Raw genomic sequence first — 15,122 nt, 5'->3', positions numbered from 1 at the left:
ATAAAATCTTTCTAAGAAACACATACATTAAGGATTTCTATAAACCAAAGAATAAGAAACCAACAGAACTCAGACAATGATCCATGTGTCCCTCATATGATAAACATAGATATGAAAAAAGAATCATGACTCTTGAGTGATGGAAAAGGTGGGTGATGAAAAGGCCAAAGAGAGTAATAAAGACCATATATAGTAAGTAAACAGAAATGCATATATTAAAATTTTATAATAAAACCCATAGCTTTGTACAATAATTTAAACTTTTAATAAGTCAAAAGATAAGGTAAATTCAAAGGGATGGTTAATGATATTTCATTAGAAGCATTTAACATTTTTATTGGTTATTTTATTTATTTACATTTCCAATGTTACCCACCTTCCAAGTTTCCCTTCCACAACCCCTCAATTCCCCTCCTCCTTCCCCCTGCCTCTATAAGGGTGCTCTCCCACCTGCCCATCCACTCCTGCTTCAGTGGCCTAGTGGTTACCTCTCTTGGGTCATCAAGTTTCCATAGGACTAAGAGGTTCCCCTCCCAGTGATGCAAGATAAGGCAGTCCTATGTTACATATTCAGCTAGAGCCATGGGTACCCCCTGTGTATCCATTGGTTGGTGCTTTAGTCCCTGGGAGCACTTGGGAGGTTTGGTTATTTGATATTGTTGTTCTTCCTATGAGGTTTCAAACCCCTTCAGCTTCTAAAGTCCTTGCCCTAAATTCCCCATTGGGGTCCCCACACTCAGGTGAAGATCACATCAAAGTGGGGGTACTACAGTACTACTAGGGGGAAAAGAATAATCTCTGTGAAGTTAGAGAGAGAGAGGGATCTGTGAGGGAGAAAATAGGGGAAGGGGAAAAGGGGAGCAAGTTCAGATATGGGAGGAGATAGGGAAGAAGTACAGAGGGTCAAGAATTTAAAAGTAGGTGTGTAGCAGTGGGGAAGGGGGGCCTGGGAGTAGTGACTTGAAAGTTCCAGATGCCAGGGACCCAAGAGGTTCCCAGGACCCAATAGGGAGGACTTTAGCCAAAATATCCAACAAAGGGAAAAGAGAACCTGTGAAGACCATATCCAGTGGATGGGCACAGCTCCCAGTTGAGGGATAGGATCACCCACTCACCCCTAAAAATTAATGCTTCTGTCAAAAGGAAGTGCAGGGACAAAGAGTGGAGCAGAAACTGAAGGAAAGGCCATCCAGAGACTGCCCCACCTAGGGATCCATCCCATCTACTGACACCAAACCCAGTCACTATTGCTGTTGCCAAGAAGTGCTTAAGGACAGGAGCCCCATGTAACTGTCCTCTGAAAGGCTCTGCCAGAGCCTGACCAATGCAGATGCAGATGTACACACTCAAACATTGGAATGAGCACTGAACTTTTATCAGCTTTTCAGGGGTAATAACGAACAGAGTAACTGCCTTCTGAATGTGAGGAATGATGGGAAGGCACTGCAGAGAATAAATCTGGCTTTAACTTCTTAACAATGTCTTCAATATTTGGTGTCTTTTTTCATGTTATCTATCCTCTAAAAAATACTTTTCATTACATTTTTGTTTGGTTTATTGTTTATCCCTTCTGTGATTGATTCTTCTTTTCATAATCACTTATGTCTTCGTTGAATTTTTTTGAACAAGTCTTCAATTATCTTTGTTTCATTTGATGATCTATGTTAACTCTCCTTAAAACAACTGATTTTTTTAAACTAGACTTCTAAATTCTTTGCCCAATATTCCATTACATTAGCATATTTGCAAACTCTCGTCTGCTGAAGAGTGGTGGACTTCTGGCATTTCGTGTTCACTTGCCTATCCATGTTTCTTGTCCATATGGTAGTATTTTGGATATTTGTTCTGGTGGTTTGCCAGTATCTTCTTAATGAAGAGCTTTCTCTTGGTAGTTCAATCCATACCACTGCTCAGAGAGGAGAAAATGAGCCATTGAAATGAACAAAATCAAAATTAACTAGATATGAAATGTAATAAATAGAATAACTAAGGACCTGTCTCAACACTCTATGCCCACTTCCCATGAGTCTCAGCATCTCTGTCAAGGCCTCTGCAATCCTATAATGTACCAATGCTGGAAGATTATTGAGAAGATGCCAGGAAATCCTGTAATTCCAAATCCTGTAAATGTCTCTGAGAAGAAGAAAAAAGAATACACTTAATCCCACACCTAGATGAAAATCTACAGGCAAATTAATAGCTAATGTGAAAAAGAGAATCATTCTTCCCCAGAGACAAGTTTCTGATAGATTATCCAATCGCAAACAGTTAACCCTAAATGAAAAAGGAAGAGTAGAAGGGGTATGTGATGAATGTATTAGAGAGTAGAGAAGATAAGTACAGCATTCATATCTATGCTAGAGGTGTAGAACAGGACGAGCTGGGTACTCTTCCATCCATTTTCAATGTCCTCAGAGCCTTCCCAGCAACAGATCATCCCATGGAATAAAGAGGCCTGGAGAACTGGGTAATTTACAAATTATGACCTCAGAACTCTTGGTCTTATGTGGAAGAAATGCAGCAAAGATGAAGCAATAGAAGTAGGTGGCTACCTGTAATTTCAGAATTCTCAGCGATCCCAATAATATATAGTCCAAAGATTGGGTATTTGCCATGGTGAACTGAAACGATTTCCAGAGCCCCAGTTTCCTACTGCTTAAGCTGCTCACCAATAGTTATCAGACCCTGTATCCTCTATGAATGACTCTCATAGCCACCTTTTATGGTGACAATACAGCAAAGTGTCCCAGGCTTGCTGACCTATGATATTTTTCCTTGTATTCAAATTCTTAAAATGGCTCACTCTCAAATGACAAATCCATTCTCAAGATTGAGTCAAGCTGTATACTCTCAGAGGTAGGACTTTGACATTTTCACACAGACTCACCTTTTATTCTCTGAATATTCTTGTGCATATGTACCACAGGAAAAAGGTTGTAATATTGTCTTATATGGGAACTTCAATCTATCATTAACACTTTAAATTTGTAATTGTTGAGAGATTTCTCTATTCACTTTAATACAGTGAAAGAAACCCGAGAATAAATACATCATGCAAATGGCACTTCACTGGGCATGAAGTTTGTGTGTTATTTACAAATATAAGTAATGAAAGAGAGTACAGAAACAGGGATTATCTACTCCAATTAGCTGATCGCCAACAACCAACCTAAGACCCTAAGGCTCTGTCTCAAACTTTAGAAATTGTGTGTGTGCATGTGTGTGTGTGTGTGTGTGTGTGTGTGTGTGTGTGTGTGTGTGTGTGTGTGTACATATGTCTGTTCATGTGTCTGTCTGGTTTTGATAACTCAAAGCTCTCATTACTATCCAAAGTTAGTGAATCTAGGACAGCATATTAAGGAAACAAACTTCCTTAGTTAAGTGTGTTTGTGCTGGAGGGGAGAGAAATAATGGAGAAAGGGAGTTGAGATCTGAAGAGAAGGGAGCCTGGAGTTTCACAAGTGGCTTAAAGAGTAGTACAGGGAGATGAAGCTAAAGAATTAGCCAAGGGGAGGGGACAAAGAAAAGAATTAGCCAAGGCATTTTGAGAGGATGTGAAATAAAAACAGTGATGTACAATTTGAAAACATCTGCCTTCCATTCTAGAAAGACTCCGCTGTGTAGTAACATGTTAAGTGTATGTTGATCTTCAAGTCTGAGGTACAAAAATGCTTATGTCCTCAAATGGCTCCTTTTACACAAAGTGGCAAAGAACAATCCAAAACTCCCTTCAGTGGAAATCATTTCTTAGATATTCCTGATGATCTCCTCACTATAGGTTACCTATCAGGGCACATGGAAATGAGCAGACACAAAAGCAAAAGGCTTACCTCCAAAGCAGTAATCCTGCAAATACTCCCCAGCAAGTAGCAGCTTAACTACATTGCAGAAAACTTTCAGACCACACACAGTAAAATTCTCAGACTCTATGACTACCTGTGAATACAGAGGCATGTGCAACTGTGTCTGACATTCACTTGAAGAGAGTATATGGCAAGATTAGGAACGGAGACAAGATACAAGTGAAATGTAAATTCTGTGATCCTGTTATGCCAGAAAGACGAATGCCAAGAGGAAACAGGATTTGTAAGTTGAATCATGAGGCCTTCTTATTTGATAGTCACCTGCAGCAAATCTCACACTCTGACAATTCTCACATTTTCTTGGAGACTTGGGGGTAGCATGCCAGTTTTATATTAATTTCTTGGTAAAATGAATCATCTTTCCTGAAGACATCACATTAAAACATTTATGAAAAGTACAAATGTGAGTATTCTGGAAATGTCAGACATTTATCAGCAGGACAGATATTCCACTTAGATATAACCTCAAAAGCCTTTACATGGGATGCAAGATGCAAAAATAATAGCATTCAGTAGATGGACATTTTGTAAATCTACCCTAACAATGTCGGGAATGGGGCCACAGCATAGCCTATGAGACCCATGTTGGCCTTTCCTGTAGTACCTTCTAGGTTCTCCAACCTCTAGTCATCTTACCATCTCCAACACAATTACAGTTTGTGCTCAGTTTTTTCACCTTTATTTAGCATCTCTAGAATGTTCAATACCTTGCAGAAAACTAATACATAATCTCAGTTCTAATTTAAAACTCCCTAAGCCTAGATTTGGAGTGAAAAAAAGATAAATTATTGACAACAAGATTCCTACAACTGACTATATAACTAGATTCAAATTGATGTATCAATAAACTTCTCTGGCCAGTTTTCACTGAGATAAATTGAGGGATGAACCTAGAATAGTACTCTTTTTTATATACAAAATAGACAATTACATAATCCTGTTATATCTATACACAACTAATTATCTGATTAGGACCCAGATAAAACATTGTCCAAACATTTTCTCATATCTAAAACATCATATATACTTTTAGCTCAGGATGCATCTTCCTAAAATATGGTGTATTAATACTTAGTGTAGTTTTCTGGAGCCTTGATGACTCTTAAAAATGACACTTGGCAAGAGCAAAAGGCAACAGAAAAATAGAGCATAGTTTTGGTGTGAGCATTCCACTCCTGTAACATATCGAGGAAGTACCTATTTAAATTTCATCTATCCTCTTCAAGACACCTTCAGTCCATAAGCCTTGTTAGAAAAGAGCCAACTGAAAGCCCCAACTTATAAGGTAATCTGTATCTCCTGGTTTTGCATCATTACTGTTCTCAGAGCCCTTTAATATCTTCTTCCTATTCAGCAAAATAGGTTCACAGGTAAGGGGCTTAGGCAAGGGTGATTTTCTACCAGGAGGGCAACAACAACCCCACTAGTTACTAGAACCAGACCTTCCTCAACAATTCTTAAATTGACATTCATGAAGTCAGGATTTCTAGGAATCTTTGTTCTTCCTCTTATCTCCTAAGACTAAGAAATCCCACTGTAGAAACAAGGGCTTGTCTTTCTTCCCCTCTTTGCTCCATTCCACCATTCTTCCAAGAATCAATTGCTCTTCTTATGTGGCCTGAGAAAAAAGTTCCCTTGTCACCTGTAGGTCTCCAAGTGACAAGGGCACCAAACAGAGCAAAGCTGATGCAAGACTCTGGGAAAGAGAAACGTGTGGTTATGTTTGTGCAGGGAAAAAAATGACCCCTCCACCTCTACCCAGGATGCCCTCTGCTCCATCTAGGGAGCTATAAAGGAAGGCTCTCTTTCTGTGCTCATTACCTTCTGCCACCATGAGTGCACTTCTGATCCTAGCCCTTGTGGGAGCTGCTGGTGAGTTTTACTCTTTTCCCCAAGCTCTGTCCATTCCACTGAATGAATTGTATAAACTATCGCAATGCTGTCTCTCTTACCTATGTTCTGATAATCTCACCAGCCTCTCAAATCTTCTACCTACTTTCCTGGCCTCTCATTCTTTGATTTTCACACCAGTCTTCATTCTAACTGGTACCAACAGCAGGGAATGTTGAAAGGTAGAGCTCAGAAAGAGGTTCCATAAAACGAGCCAGCATGCCCACTGCTTGGCTCCTGCAACTCCGTGATACTTCCATCACGGATGTTCTTAAGGAAAGTAAGCTTGAAGACACAGAAAGCTTATTTTTGCTAAATATTCAACCATTAGAATTCTGATCATGTGTGTCTTAGGTCTTGCCTATTTAATAGATCCATCCCTAAATGAACTTCATCTTACCAATCAACGTTAAGAAATACTGATAATATGGGTGAGTGGCTGTGCCCTTTCCTTGTCTTGGGTATTCCTTTCTATTCTTGACTCATTCTAAAGAATTGATTTCTGTGGGACATTGACCGAGGCAAATATCTTCTGTGGGATATTGGCCTAGGTAAAAAGCCAACATTCAGGTGGGACAAATAAGTAATAGGTATAAAAAATAAAGCAGGAAATGGGGAAAACTAACTTCTAATGCGATCCCATTAAGTGTTTTGTCAGCTCAAAAGAGATCTGGGCCCTGTGGGAACTACCTATTTGTCCTGAAGAACCTGATACTGGGAAGCCCTATAATTGATGTTGCCTATTGGCAATAGAGTGATTCCAGCTTTCCTATATTCATTGTGCTCAGTAAGAAATCCTAAGGGTCTTAGCTGCTATAGAGCCTCCAATACCCAGATGAATTTGCTCATTTTCCTTTCCTATCTCCAATCAAGTTGCTTTCCCTTTGGATGATGATGACAAGATCGTTGGAGGATACACCTGCCCGGAACATTCTGTCCCCTACCAGGTGTCGCTGAACTCTGGCTACCACTTCTGTGGAGGTTCCCTCATCAATGACCAGTGGGTGGTGTCTGCAGCTCACTGCTACAAATCGTAAGTGATTAACCCCTAAACAAAGAGGCCACATCCTGGGACATATTTATAACACAACACTTGGGCAACAACTTGAAATTGTAAGATGAATGGGGAAAGCCAGGAGGAAGAAGTTGCTAGCAGCACCAAGGAAAATTTGGTACAGAACAGAAAGCCTCTCATTTCCTCAAGCAAACTCATAAAATAGCAAGGAATATGGGTAATTAAACCAAGGAATATTCATTTTGTTATTATACATACATGTGAGAAAGTCAGACAAGAACTTTGTACAACCACCACTAGTTAAAAAGAAAAATGAACTCTAACTTTAAATAAACACATTATTATTTACTGTTTTGTGCCTACTAAAATTATTAACTTTTAACATGAACTTAAAGATTCAAGTGGGTCTACAGAGGGCTTTCCTTTTTTTTTGATCTCTCTGCTCCGATCGGAAGTAAGTCTTAACTCTATAGCTAAAATATCCCCTGCCAAGATCTGTGGAGATGCCTGGAGTCGAACAACAGAGAAACACCGCTAAATATTTGTAAAACTCAGTACAGTCTCTGCTATTCATTTTCAGTCCCAAGTATATAGCACGGGTGACAGGGATACTGGCTCAGGACTCCTAGAGTTGGGAAAAGAATGCAACCTTCTCTCTAGGTTCCAAATCATAACACTTTGGGCTAAACAGGCTTAGGTCCCACATGATAATAGTCTTTAGTAAAGCAAGAGATATTACTCTGTAATTAACAAAGACTCAGAAAATGAGATGAGCATCAAATGTCAACTTGGGTCAACATCTCTGAATGTCTGAGGGACTGTGGTATGGCAGATTGAAAAGCATCCCGAAACTGTACTCTTTCTATATCACCAACCTCTGAATAAAAAAAGGGGAAGGTTGCTTAACAAGACATTATCTACCACTGAACAGCTTCTCCTTTCATATTGCCTCAAGATCTACTCTAGACCTCCAGAGCCACTCCTGAGCAAGAAGCTTGGGAACCTTGGGGTGTCTTGGATGAAACTCTCTAGCATGTCTTTTCTTTCTAACAGCCGCATCCAAGTGAGACTGGGAGAGCACAACATCAACGTCCTTGAGGGCGATGAGCAATTTATCAATGCTGCCAAGATCATCAAGCACCCCAAGTATAGTTCGTGGACCCTGAACAATGACATCATGCTGATCAAGCTCTCTTCCCCTGTGAAACTCAATGCTCGAGTGGCCCCTGTAGCTCTGCCCAGCGCCTGTGCACCTGCAGGAACTCAGTGCCTCATCTCTGGCTGGGGCAACACCCTCAGCAGTGGTGGTGAGTAGGACCTTTCACCTACTACATTCCTTCCTCCCCATGTTTTCCAAAATCAGGCATTTATTTAGTATTAAAAGTACTGGTTTTTACCTTGCAGATAGGTTTAAAGTACCAACTATGAAAAACTGTAGTTGGTACTAAAGGAAGAAAATCCAAGAAGTTCATTCTCTATAATCTATAGAGAGTAAATATACACTGTGTATCAGGATTGACCATGAAAACAGAATCAACGAGGTTCGTTGTATAGATTTAGAAAGCTACAATTCTTTTTTTTTTTTATTAACTTGAATATTTCTTATATACATTTCGAGTGTTATTCCCTTTCCCGGTTTCCGGGCAAACATCCCCCTCCCCCCTCCCCTTCCTTATGGGTGTTCCCCTCCCCACCCTCCCCCTATTGCCGCCCTCCCCCCAACTGTCTAGTTCACTGGGGATTCAGTCTTAGCAGGACCCAGGGCTTCCCCTTCCACTGGTGCTCTTACTAGGATATTCATTGCTACCTATGAGGTCAGAGTCCAGGGTCACTCCATGTATAGTCTTTTAGGTAGTGGCTTAGTCCCTGGAAGCTCTGGTTGCTTGGCATTGTTGTACATATGGGGTCTCGAGCCCTTCAAGCTCTTCCAGTTCTTTCTCTGATTCCTTCAACGGGGTCCTATTCTCAGTTCAGTGGTTTGCTGCTGACATTCGCCTCTGTATTTGCTGTATTCTGGCTGTGTCTCTCAGGAGCGATCTACACTTCTGCACTTCTTTGCTTCATCCATCTTATCTAATTGGGTGGCTGTATATATATGGGCCACATGTGGGGCAGGCTCTGAATGGGTGTCCCTTCAGTCTCTGTTTTAATCTTTGCCTCTCTCTTCCCTGCCAAGGGTATTCTTGTTCCCCTTTTAAAGAAGGAGTGAAGCATTCACATTTTGATCATCCGTCTTGAGTTTTATTTGTTCTAGGCATCTAGGGTAATTCAAGCATTTGGGCTAATAGCCACTTATCAATGAGTGCATACCATGTGTGTTTTTCTGTGATTGGGTTACCTCACTCAGGATGATATTTTCCAGTTCCAACCATTTGCCTACGAATTTCATAAAGTCATTGTTTTTGATAGCTGAGTAATATTCCATTGTGTAGATGTACCACATTTTCTGTATCCATTCCTCTGTTGAAGGGCATCTGGGTTCTTTCCAGCTTCTGGCTATTATAAATAAGGCTGCTATGAACATAGTGGAGCACGTGTCTTTTTTATATGTTGGGGCATCTTTTGGGTATATGCCCAAGAGAGGTATAGCTGGATCCTCAGGCAGTTCAATGTCCAATTTTCTGAGGAACCTCCAGACTGATTTCCAGAATGGTTGTACCAGTCTGCAATCCCACCAACAATGGAGGAGTGTTCCTCTTTCTCCACTTCCTCGCCAGCATTTGCTGTCACCTGAGTTTTTGATCTTAGCCATTCTCACTGGTGTGAGGTGAAATCTCAGGGTTGTTTTGATTTGCATTTCCCTGATGACTAAAGATGTTGAACATTTCTTTAGGTGTTTCTCAGCCATTCGGCATTCCTCAGCTGTGAATTCTTTGGTTGAAAGCTACAATTCTTTATTGGAGTTTATTTTCTTAGTGATCTCTGTGGTGGTTACCCATGACATTCTAGGATAAACTATTGTTCCTCCAAGTGCTCTGATGCAATTTCTCCTTTCTTTGATCATTATCTTTCCTCTCAGTGAACAACCCAGACCTGCTACAATGCGTGGATGCCCCAGTGCTGTCTCAGGCTGACTGTGAAGCCGCCTACCCTGGGGAAATCACCAGCAGCATGATTTGTGTTGGCTTCCTGGAGGGAGGCAAAGATTCCTGCCAGGTGAGTGTCTCTCTTTGCATATGAAATCTCTGTTATCTTGGGAGTGGCATTTGAGTGTCCATTATTGTGAAACTAGAAGCTTCGTGCAGCGGGATCAGGTGGCTCTGAGATCTACATTGGATGTCATTTCATCCCATTAGTGAGACTAGACAATGTGTTTCAATTCAGGAAAAAGTGGAACTATTCTAGAGTAAATAGAATGAGGTCTTCAGGTCAGAGTAAATGTGATTCTTTTTCTACATGTCCCTTCCTTGAACACTGTATTTCTCTAATTCAGGGTGACTCTGGTGGCCCTGTGGTCTGCAATGGACAGCTCCAGGGCATTGTCTCCTGGGGCTATGGCTGTGCCCTGCCAGACAACCCTGGTGTGTACACCAAGGTCTGCAACTTCGTGGACTGGATTCAGGACACCATTGCTGCAAACTAAATATCTTCCGTCTCTCTTCAATCAATGTGTCAATAAAGTTCATTTGCCCACTCTATGTGTTCATCATCTTCATCTCTCTTGTCCTTAGCTCTGGGAGGCATGCTCTTAACTTTTGAGGGCAGCAGAGATTTGCCACTGAAAAGTATCCTAGATTGCAAAATAGAATTCATGAAATAATTAGCAGCAACATTGGAAACACAAAAATGATTGCAGGTTGCATGATAAAGGTGCACGCCTTTAATTCCATCACTCAGGAGGCAGTGGCAAGCTGATTTCTGAGTTTGGGGTCAGCCTGGTCTACAGAGTTCTAGGACAGTCAGGGATACACAGAGAAATCCTGTCTCAAAAATCAAAATAATAATAATGATGATGATATGAATAATAATTTCTGCAGAACCATAATGAGGAGTTTGCTTCATTTTACTTTTTCAAGAAACGTTGTGTCTGAATAGTGGACCAAAATTTTTCTTCCTTAGAAGTTCAATGGGACTTGCAGTTGTGAATTTAGGAATACCTTGTGGTTGACAAGAGTACTTGTTTCTTTTACTCCATCAGAAAGTCTTTATACCCAATATAAGGCTTAGCTATGATTGGTTAATGGCTTTTGAGTTCCTTCCCTCATATTCATTTTGGCAGCATTGATGCAAAGTCTTGCTCTGTAATTCAAGAAGGCTTTGAACTTGTAATTTTCTTGCTTCAGACTGCAGAATTCTTAGACTGTATCTATGACTGGCTCTCTACATAGAAATATTTATGCCACTGCAGTCATACTTTGTCCTAACAGTTGAGTTACTTAGAGAAGGTCTCACTGGTCATCCTCAAATTCTGACTTATGTTTCTATAGGAATAAGAGACTTGTGGTCCACATCTCTAAGCAATTGCCTTCTATTTATCTCACACATTAATACTAATATGCATGTACCACCTTGAGAATTTCATAGATATTTTCACATTTACTTCATTTTTCCCTTCTATGGTGCTTACAGCAGTTCCACAACTAGAAAGCAAAGATTCCGAGAAGGTTATCGACTCCCCACATCCCACACATAGCAACTGGTAGACCTGGCTATTGTCAGGATTGCTTGGATATATGCATGCTCACCAATGGCATCCCTTCTCTTTCTACTGCATGATCTCAGATGAGAAAGATGCCATCTACCTTTATCTTTGATGTATCTCCAGACCACTCCCACTGACAAACACCCATCCCTGCCTCCATGCACTTCCCGGAAGTATTCCCTAGTCACTGCCTTTCATGAAGTCTACTCGTACAGAACGCTTGCTCATTATATCCTTTATGATTTATACTTTTCCTGTTTTTCCACCATGTTCAAGACAGATTCTATGATGCTCATCATGAAATACATGGCCCTTTTTCATCTTTCTTCTGGTTTCCTTCCTATTACTGTGATAAAGTCATTTGGCCAAAAGTAACAGAGAGCCTCAGATGTTTACGTCACAGTGCGCTACTGAGAGCTCAAGTAAGCACGGAAAGCATAAACCGTGGAGAAATGCTGTTTGCTAGCTTACTGACAGGCTCATTGTCTCTTGTTTTTAAGATTAGTTCCTTAAATATTTCATACATTATCTTTTGATCCTAATTCCTACCAAATCCACTCTTCTTCCATATCCAACCAGCATGCAGCATGCGTGTTTCACTTTTCCTCCTTTTTTTAATACCCATCAAGTTTCATTTGCATCACCCATATAGTCTTAGATGTGTGGTCCTCCACTGGAACTTAGGCTATACTCATATTTTAAAAAAAGCAAAAGCAAAAACAAAAACAAAACCCACTGACTCTACCTTTCTCAACAGCTGTCAATTGTCAACAGCTCCTCAGCCAGAGATAGGGTTTCATGCCTAGCTACTATATTCCTTCTGGGATTCGGTCCAGATTAAGTTTTCACAGCTATTGTGCATGCTGCCATAACCGATAAGATTTCATATATACTGTTACTCTGTTGTGTCCAGAATACAGTGTTTCCTTATTATCATTTACTACCTCTGTCTCTTACAGTCTTTTCACCCCCTCTTCTGAAGTTTTCCCTGATCCTTGAGAAAAAGGGGTATGGTGTAATTTTAGCATTTAGGGCCAAACATTTTTGGCACCTCAGTTAGTTGTGAGACCCTATTTATCACCATCTACTGCCAAAAAAAGTTTTCTGATGATAGTTGAAAGATTCACTAATTTAGTAGCAATAGCAGTAGTAGTAGTAATAGTGGTGGTGGTAGTAGTAGTAGTAGTAGTAGTAGTAGCGGTAGCGGTAGCGGTAGTACTAGTAGCAGAAGTAGTATGTCGTTAGGAATTAGTTTAATGCTATGCTCATTTAACAAAGTAATATTAGTAGGTTCTCCTCAAAGAGCCTATGACCTGGGTCATGTATTCTTGGCACTGATAGTGCTACCAATTACAGATTTCAATTTGTGGAGGGGGGTCTTAAATCCAATCAGAAAGTGGTTGGTTACAGTGATGATTTAGTACCACTAGTACACTAAATGGCCATGTCCTGTCAGGCCAGTCATTATTATATATCACAACATTCACAGCTGGGTAAGACTGATACTCTGTTCTGATACTGTAAATAGCACCTTCCAGCATTATGAGATCAAGCCAGTATGGATGAAGTGTCTAAGTCAGCTTGATTTCGCCATATTCTGTGACTCATTTGTGTAGTGTCTTGAACAATCAGCCTATACTATCAAGTTCTGAAAGTTAACCAAGAGTAATCACAATCTTTGGATTGCACAATCTTTGGGCAAAAATTTCAAAAAAAGATGAAACCCATTCCTGACACTGGGCTTTTTATGTGTTAGTTTGTTATATTTTTTTTTTTTAGTTTGTTATTTCTAATAGAGGCCTTTTCACCCTGTTATGCAACGCAGCTTCTAATTTTTTATGTATATGTATAAATATTTTAAGATGCTTCTTCAGTAGTAAGCTTCTATATGATATTCTGAAATGTCTTTAGTAACAGTTATCCCTTTCCATGCCCCCTTACCATGCCTTCCTTCTATCTAAGATGGCCTTTTTGTTACATAAACAGTGAAAAAAATAAGTAAAACATCTCAAAACTTGAAAGTAGAAATAGAATCAATAACGAAAACCTAAACTGAGGGAAATCTAGAAATAAAAATTGAGGAACTCAAACAGTAACCTCAAAGACAACCCTCAACAACAAAATAAAAGAGATGGAAGAGAGACTCTTAGGCATTGAAGACACAATAGAAGAAATGGTAAAAAAAATATATTTTTTTCCATTGATTTATTTACTTTACATCCTGATTGCAGCCTCCCCTCTGTTCTTAGTACCCCCTTACAGAATGCCTTCCCCCATTTTCTTCACCTCTAAGAAGGGGAAATCCCCCCCCTGGGCAATAAGCAATTCTGGCACCTCATGTCAGAAATATTAAATCTTAAAAAATCATGATACAAATTTTTCAGGAAATCTGGAACACTATGAAAAGACCAAATCTAAGAATAATAAGAATAGAGGAAGATACAAAATATTTTCAACAAAACCATAGAAGAAAATTTTCCCATGCTAAAAAGGAGATAACTCTGACGTGAAAGCATACAGAGCACAAGATAGACTAAAACAGAAAAGAGGGTCCCCTTGACACATAATAATCAAAACATTAAATATACAGAATAAAAAAAGATTATTAAAGGCTGTAAGAGAAAAAGCAAGTAACATATAAAAGCAAACCTATTAGAATTACTCTGATTTTCAATGGGGACTCTAAAATCCATAGGGTCCTAGAAAGATGTTTTTACATACTCCAAGAGACAACAGACCCAGACTACAATACCAACCAAAACTTTCAATCACCATAGACAGAGAAAACAAGATATTCCGTGATAAGACCAATTTTAAGCAATATCTATCTACAAATCCAGGGCCATAAAAGGTACCAAAAAGAAAACTCTAATCTAAAGAGATTGACCATACCCAAGAAAACACAAGAAATAAACAATCCCATACCAGCAAATCAAAAGAGGCACACACACACACACACACACACACCATACAAACATTATAAGAGGAACCAACAAATGCTACTTATATCTCAGCATCAATGGCCTCAATTCCCAAATAAAAAGACACAGACTATCAGAATAGGTGTGAAACAGAATCCATACTCCTGCATCAAAGAAACATACTTTAAAATCAAAGATAATTATCACCTCACAATAAAACTATATAAAAATATATTCCAGCAAAAGAACTTAAGAAACAAGCTGGTGTAGATACTTCAATATGTGACAAACTAGACTTCAAACAAAAACTAATCAGAAGAGATAGAAAATTACACTAAATACTTATCAAAGCAAAATTCAACCAAGAGGACATTGCAGTTATATACACACATGCTCTAAATATAAGGGTACCCAAATTTGGACAAGAAACACTACTATAGCTTAAACCATATGTTGACTCTCATACACTAATATTAGGAGACTTCAATATCCCACTGTTACCAACAGAAAGACCATTTAGATGAAAACTAAACAGAGAAATGCTAGAGTTAACTGATATTTTTTATTATATATGGCATTTATTGTTTTCCCAATGGGTCCTGAATAGTGCAACAGTGGGATGGTAAAGTGAAAATATTTATTCTTTATATGAGTTATTTTTTGTTGTTGTTTCTTTTTATTAACTTTTTATTAGATATATTTCTTTACTTACATTTCAAATGGTATTCCCTTTCCCAGTTTCCTTTTCATAAGTCCCCATGCCCACCCCCTTCCCCATCCACCCCCTATAC

General features: G+C 39.4%; 1 protein-coding gene across 1 annotated transcript; it reads left to right on the top strand.

Annotated features, from left to right (window-relative positions):
- Positions 1–5,686: 5,686 nt before the first annotated feature.
- On the top strand, positions 5,687–10,400 carry LOC116902877 (anionic trypsin-1). Its single transcript, XM_032905208.1, has 5 exons — positions 5,687–5,735; positions 6,627–6,786; positions 7,822–8,075; positions 9,788–9,924; positions 10,202–10,400. The coding sequence occupies exons 1-5, from the start codon at positions 5,696–5,698 to the stop codon at positions 10,349–10,351; spliced, it is 741 nt and encodes a 246-aa protein (XP_032761099.1). The 5' UTR covers positions 5,687–5,695; the 3' UTR covers positions 10,352–10,400.
- Positions 10,401–15,122: the final 4,722 nt, after the last annotated feature.

The sequence above is a fragment of the Rattus rattus genome, chromosome 6, assembly GCF_011064425.1.
Source record: "Rattus rattus isolate New Zealand chromosome 6, Rrattus_CSIRO_v1, whole genome shotgun sequence".
In the NCBI taxonomy this organism is placed as follows: Eukaryota; Metazoa; Chordata; class Mammalia; order Rodentia; family Muridae; genus Rattus; species Rattus rattus.
This window is presented reverse-complemented; position numbering and strand designations above follow the sequence as displayed.

What these genes read in the sequence shown, in the direction of transcription:
- LOC116902877 (XM_032905208.1), top strand. Translation starts at nt 5,696, where the DNA reads ATGAGTGCACTTCTGATCCTAGCCCTTGTGGGAGCTGCTG. An exon ending in CAACACCCTCAGCAGTGGTG is followed by an intron (nt 8,076 to 9,787) that starts GTGAGTAGGACC and finishes CTTTCCTCTCAG; the next exon opens with TGAACAACCCAGACCTGCTA. An exon ending in GAGGCAAAGATTCCTGCCAG is followed by an intron (nt 9,925 to 10,201) that starts GTGAGTGTCTCT and finishes TCTCTAATTCAG; the next exon opens with GGTGACTCTGGTGGCCCTGT.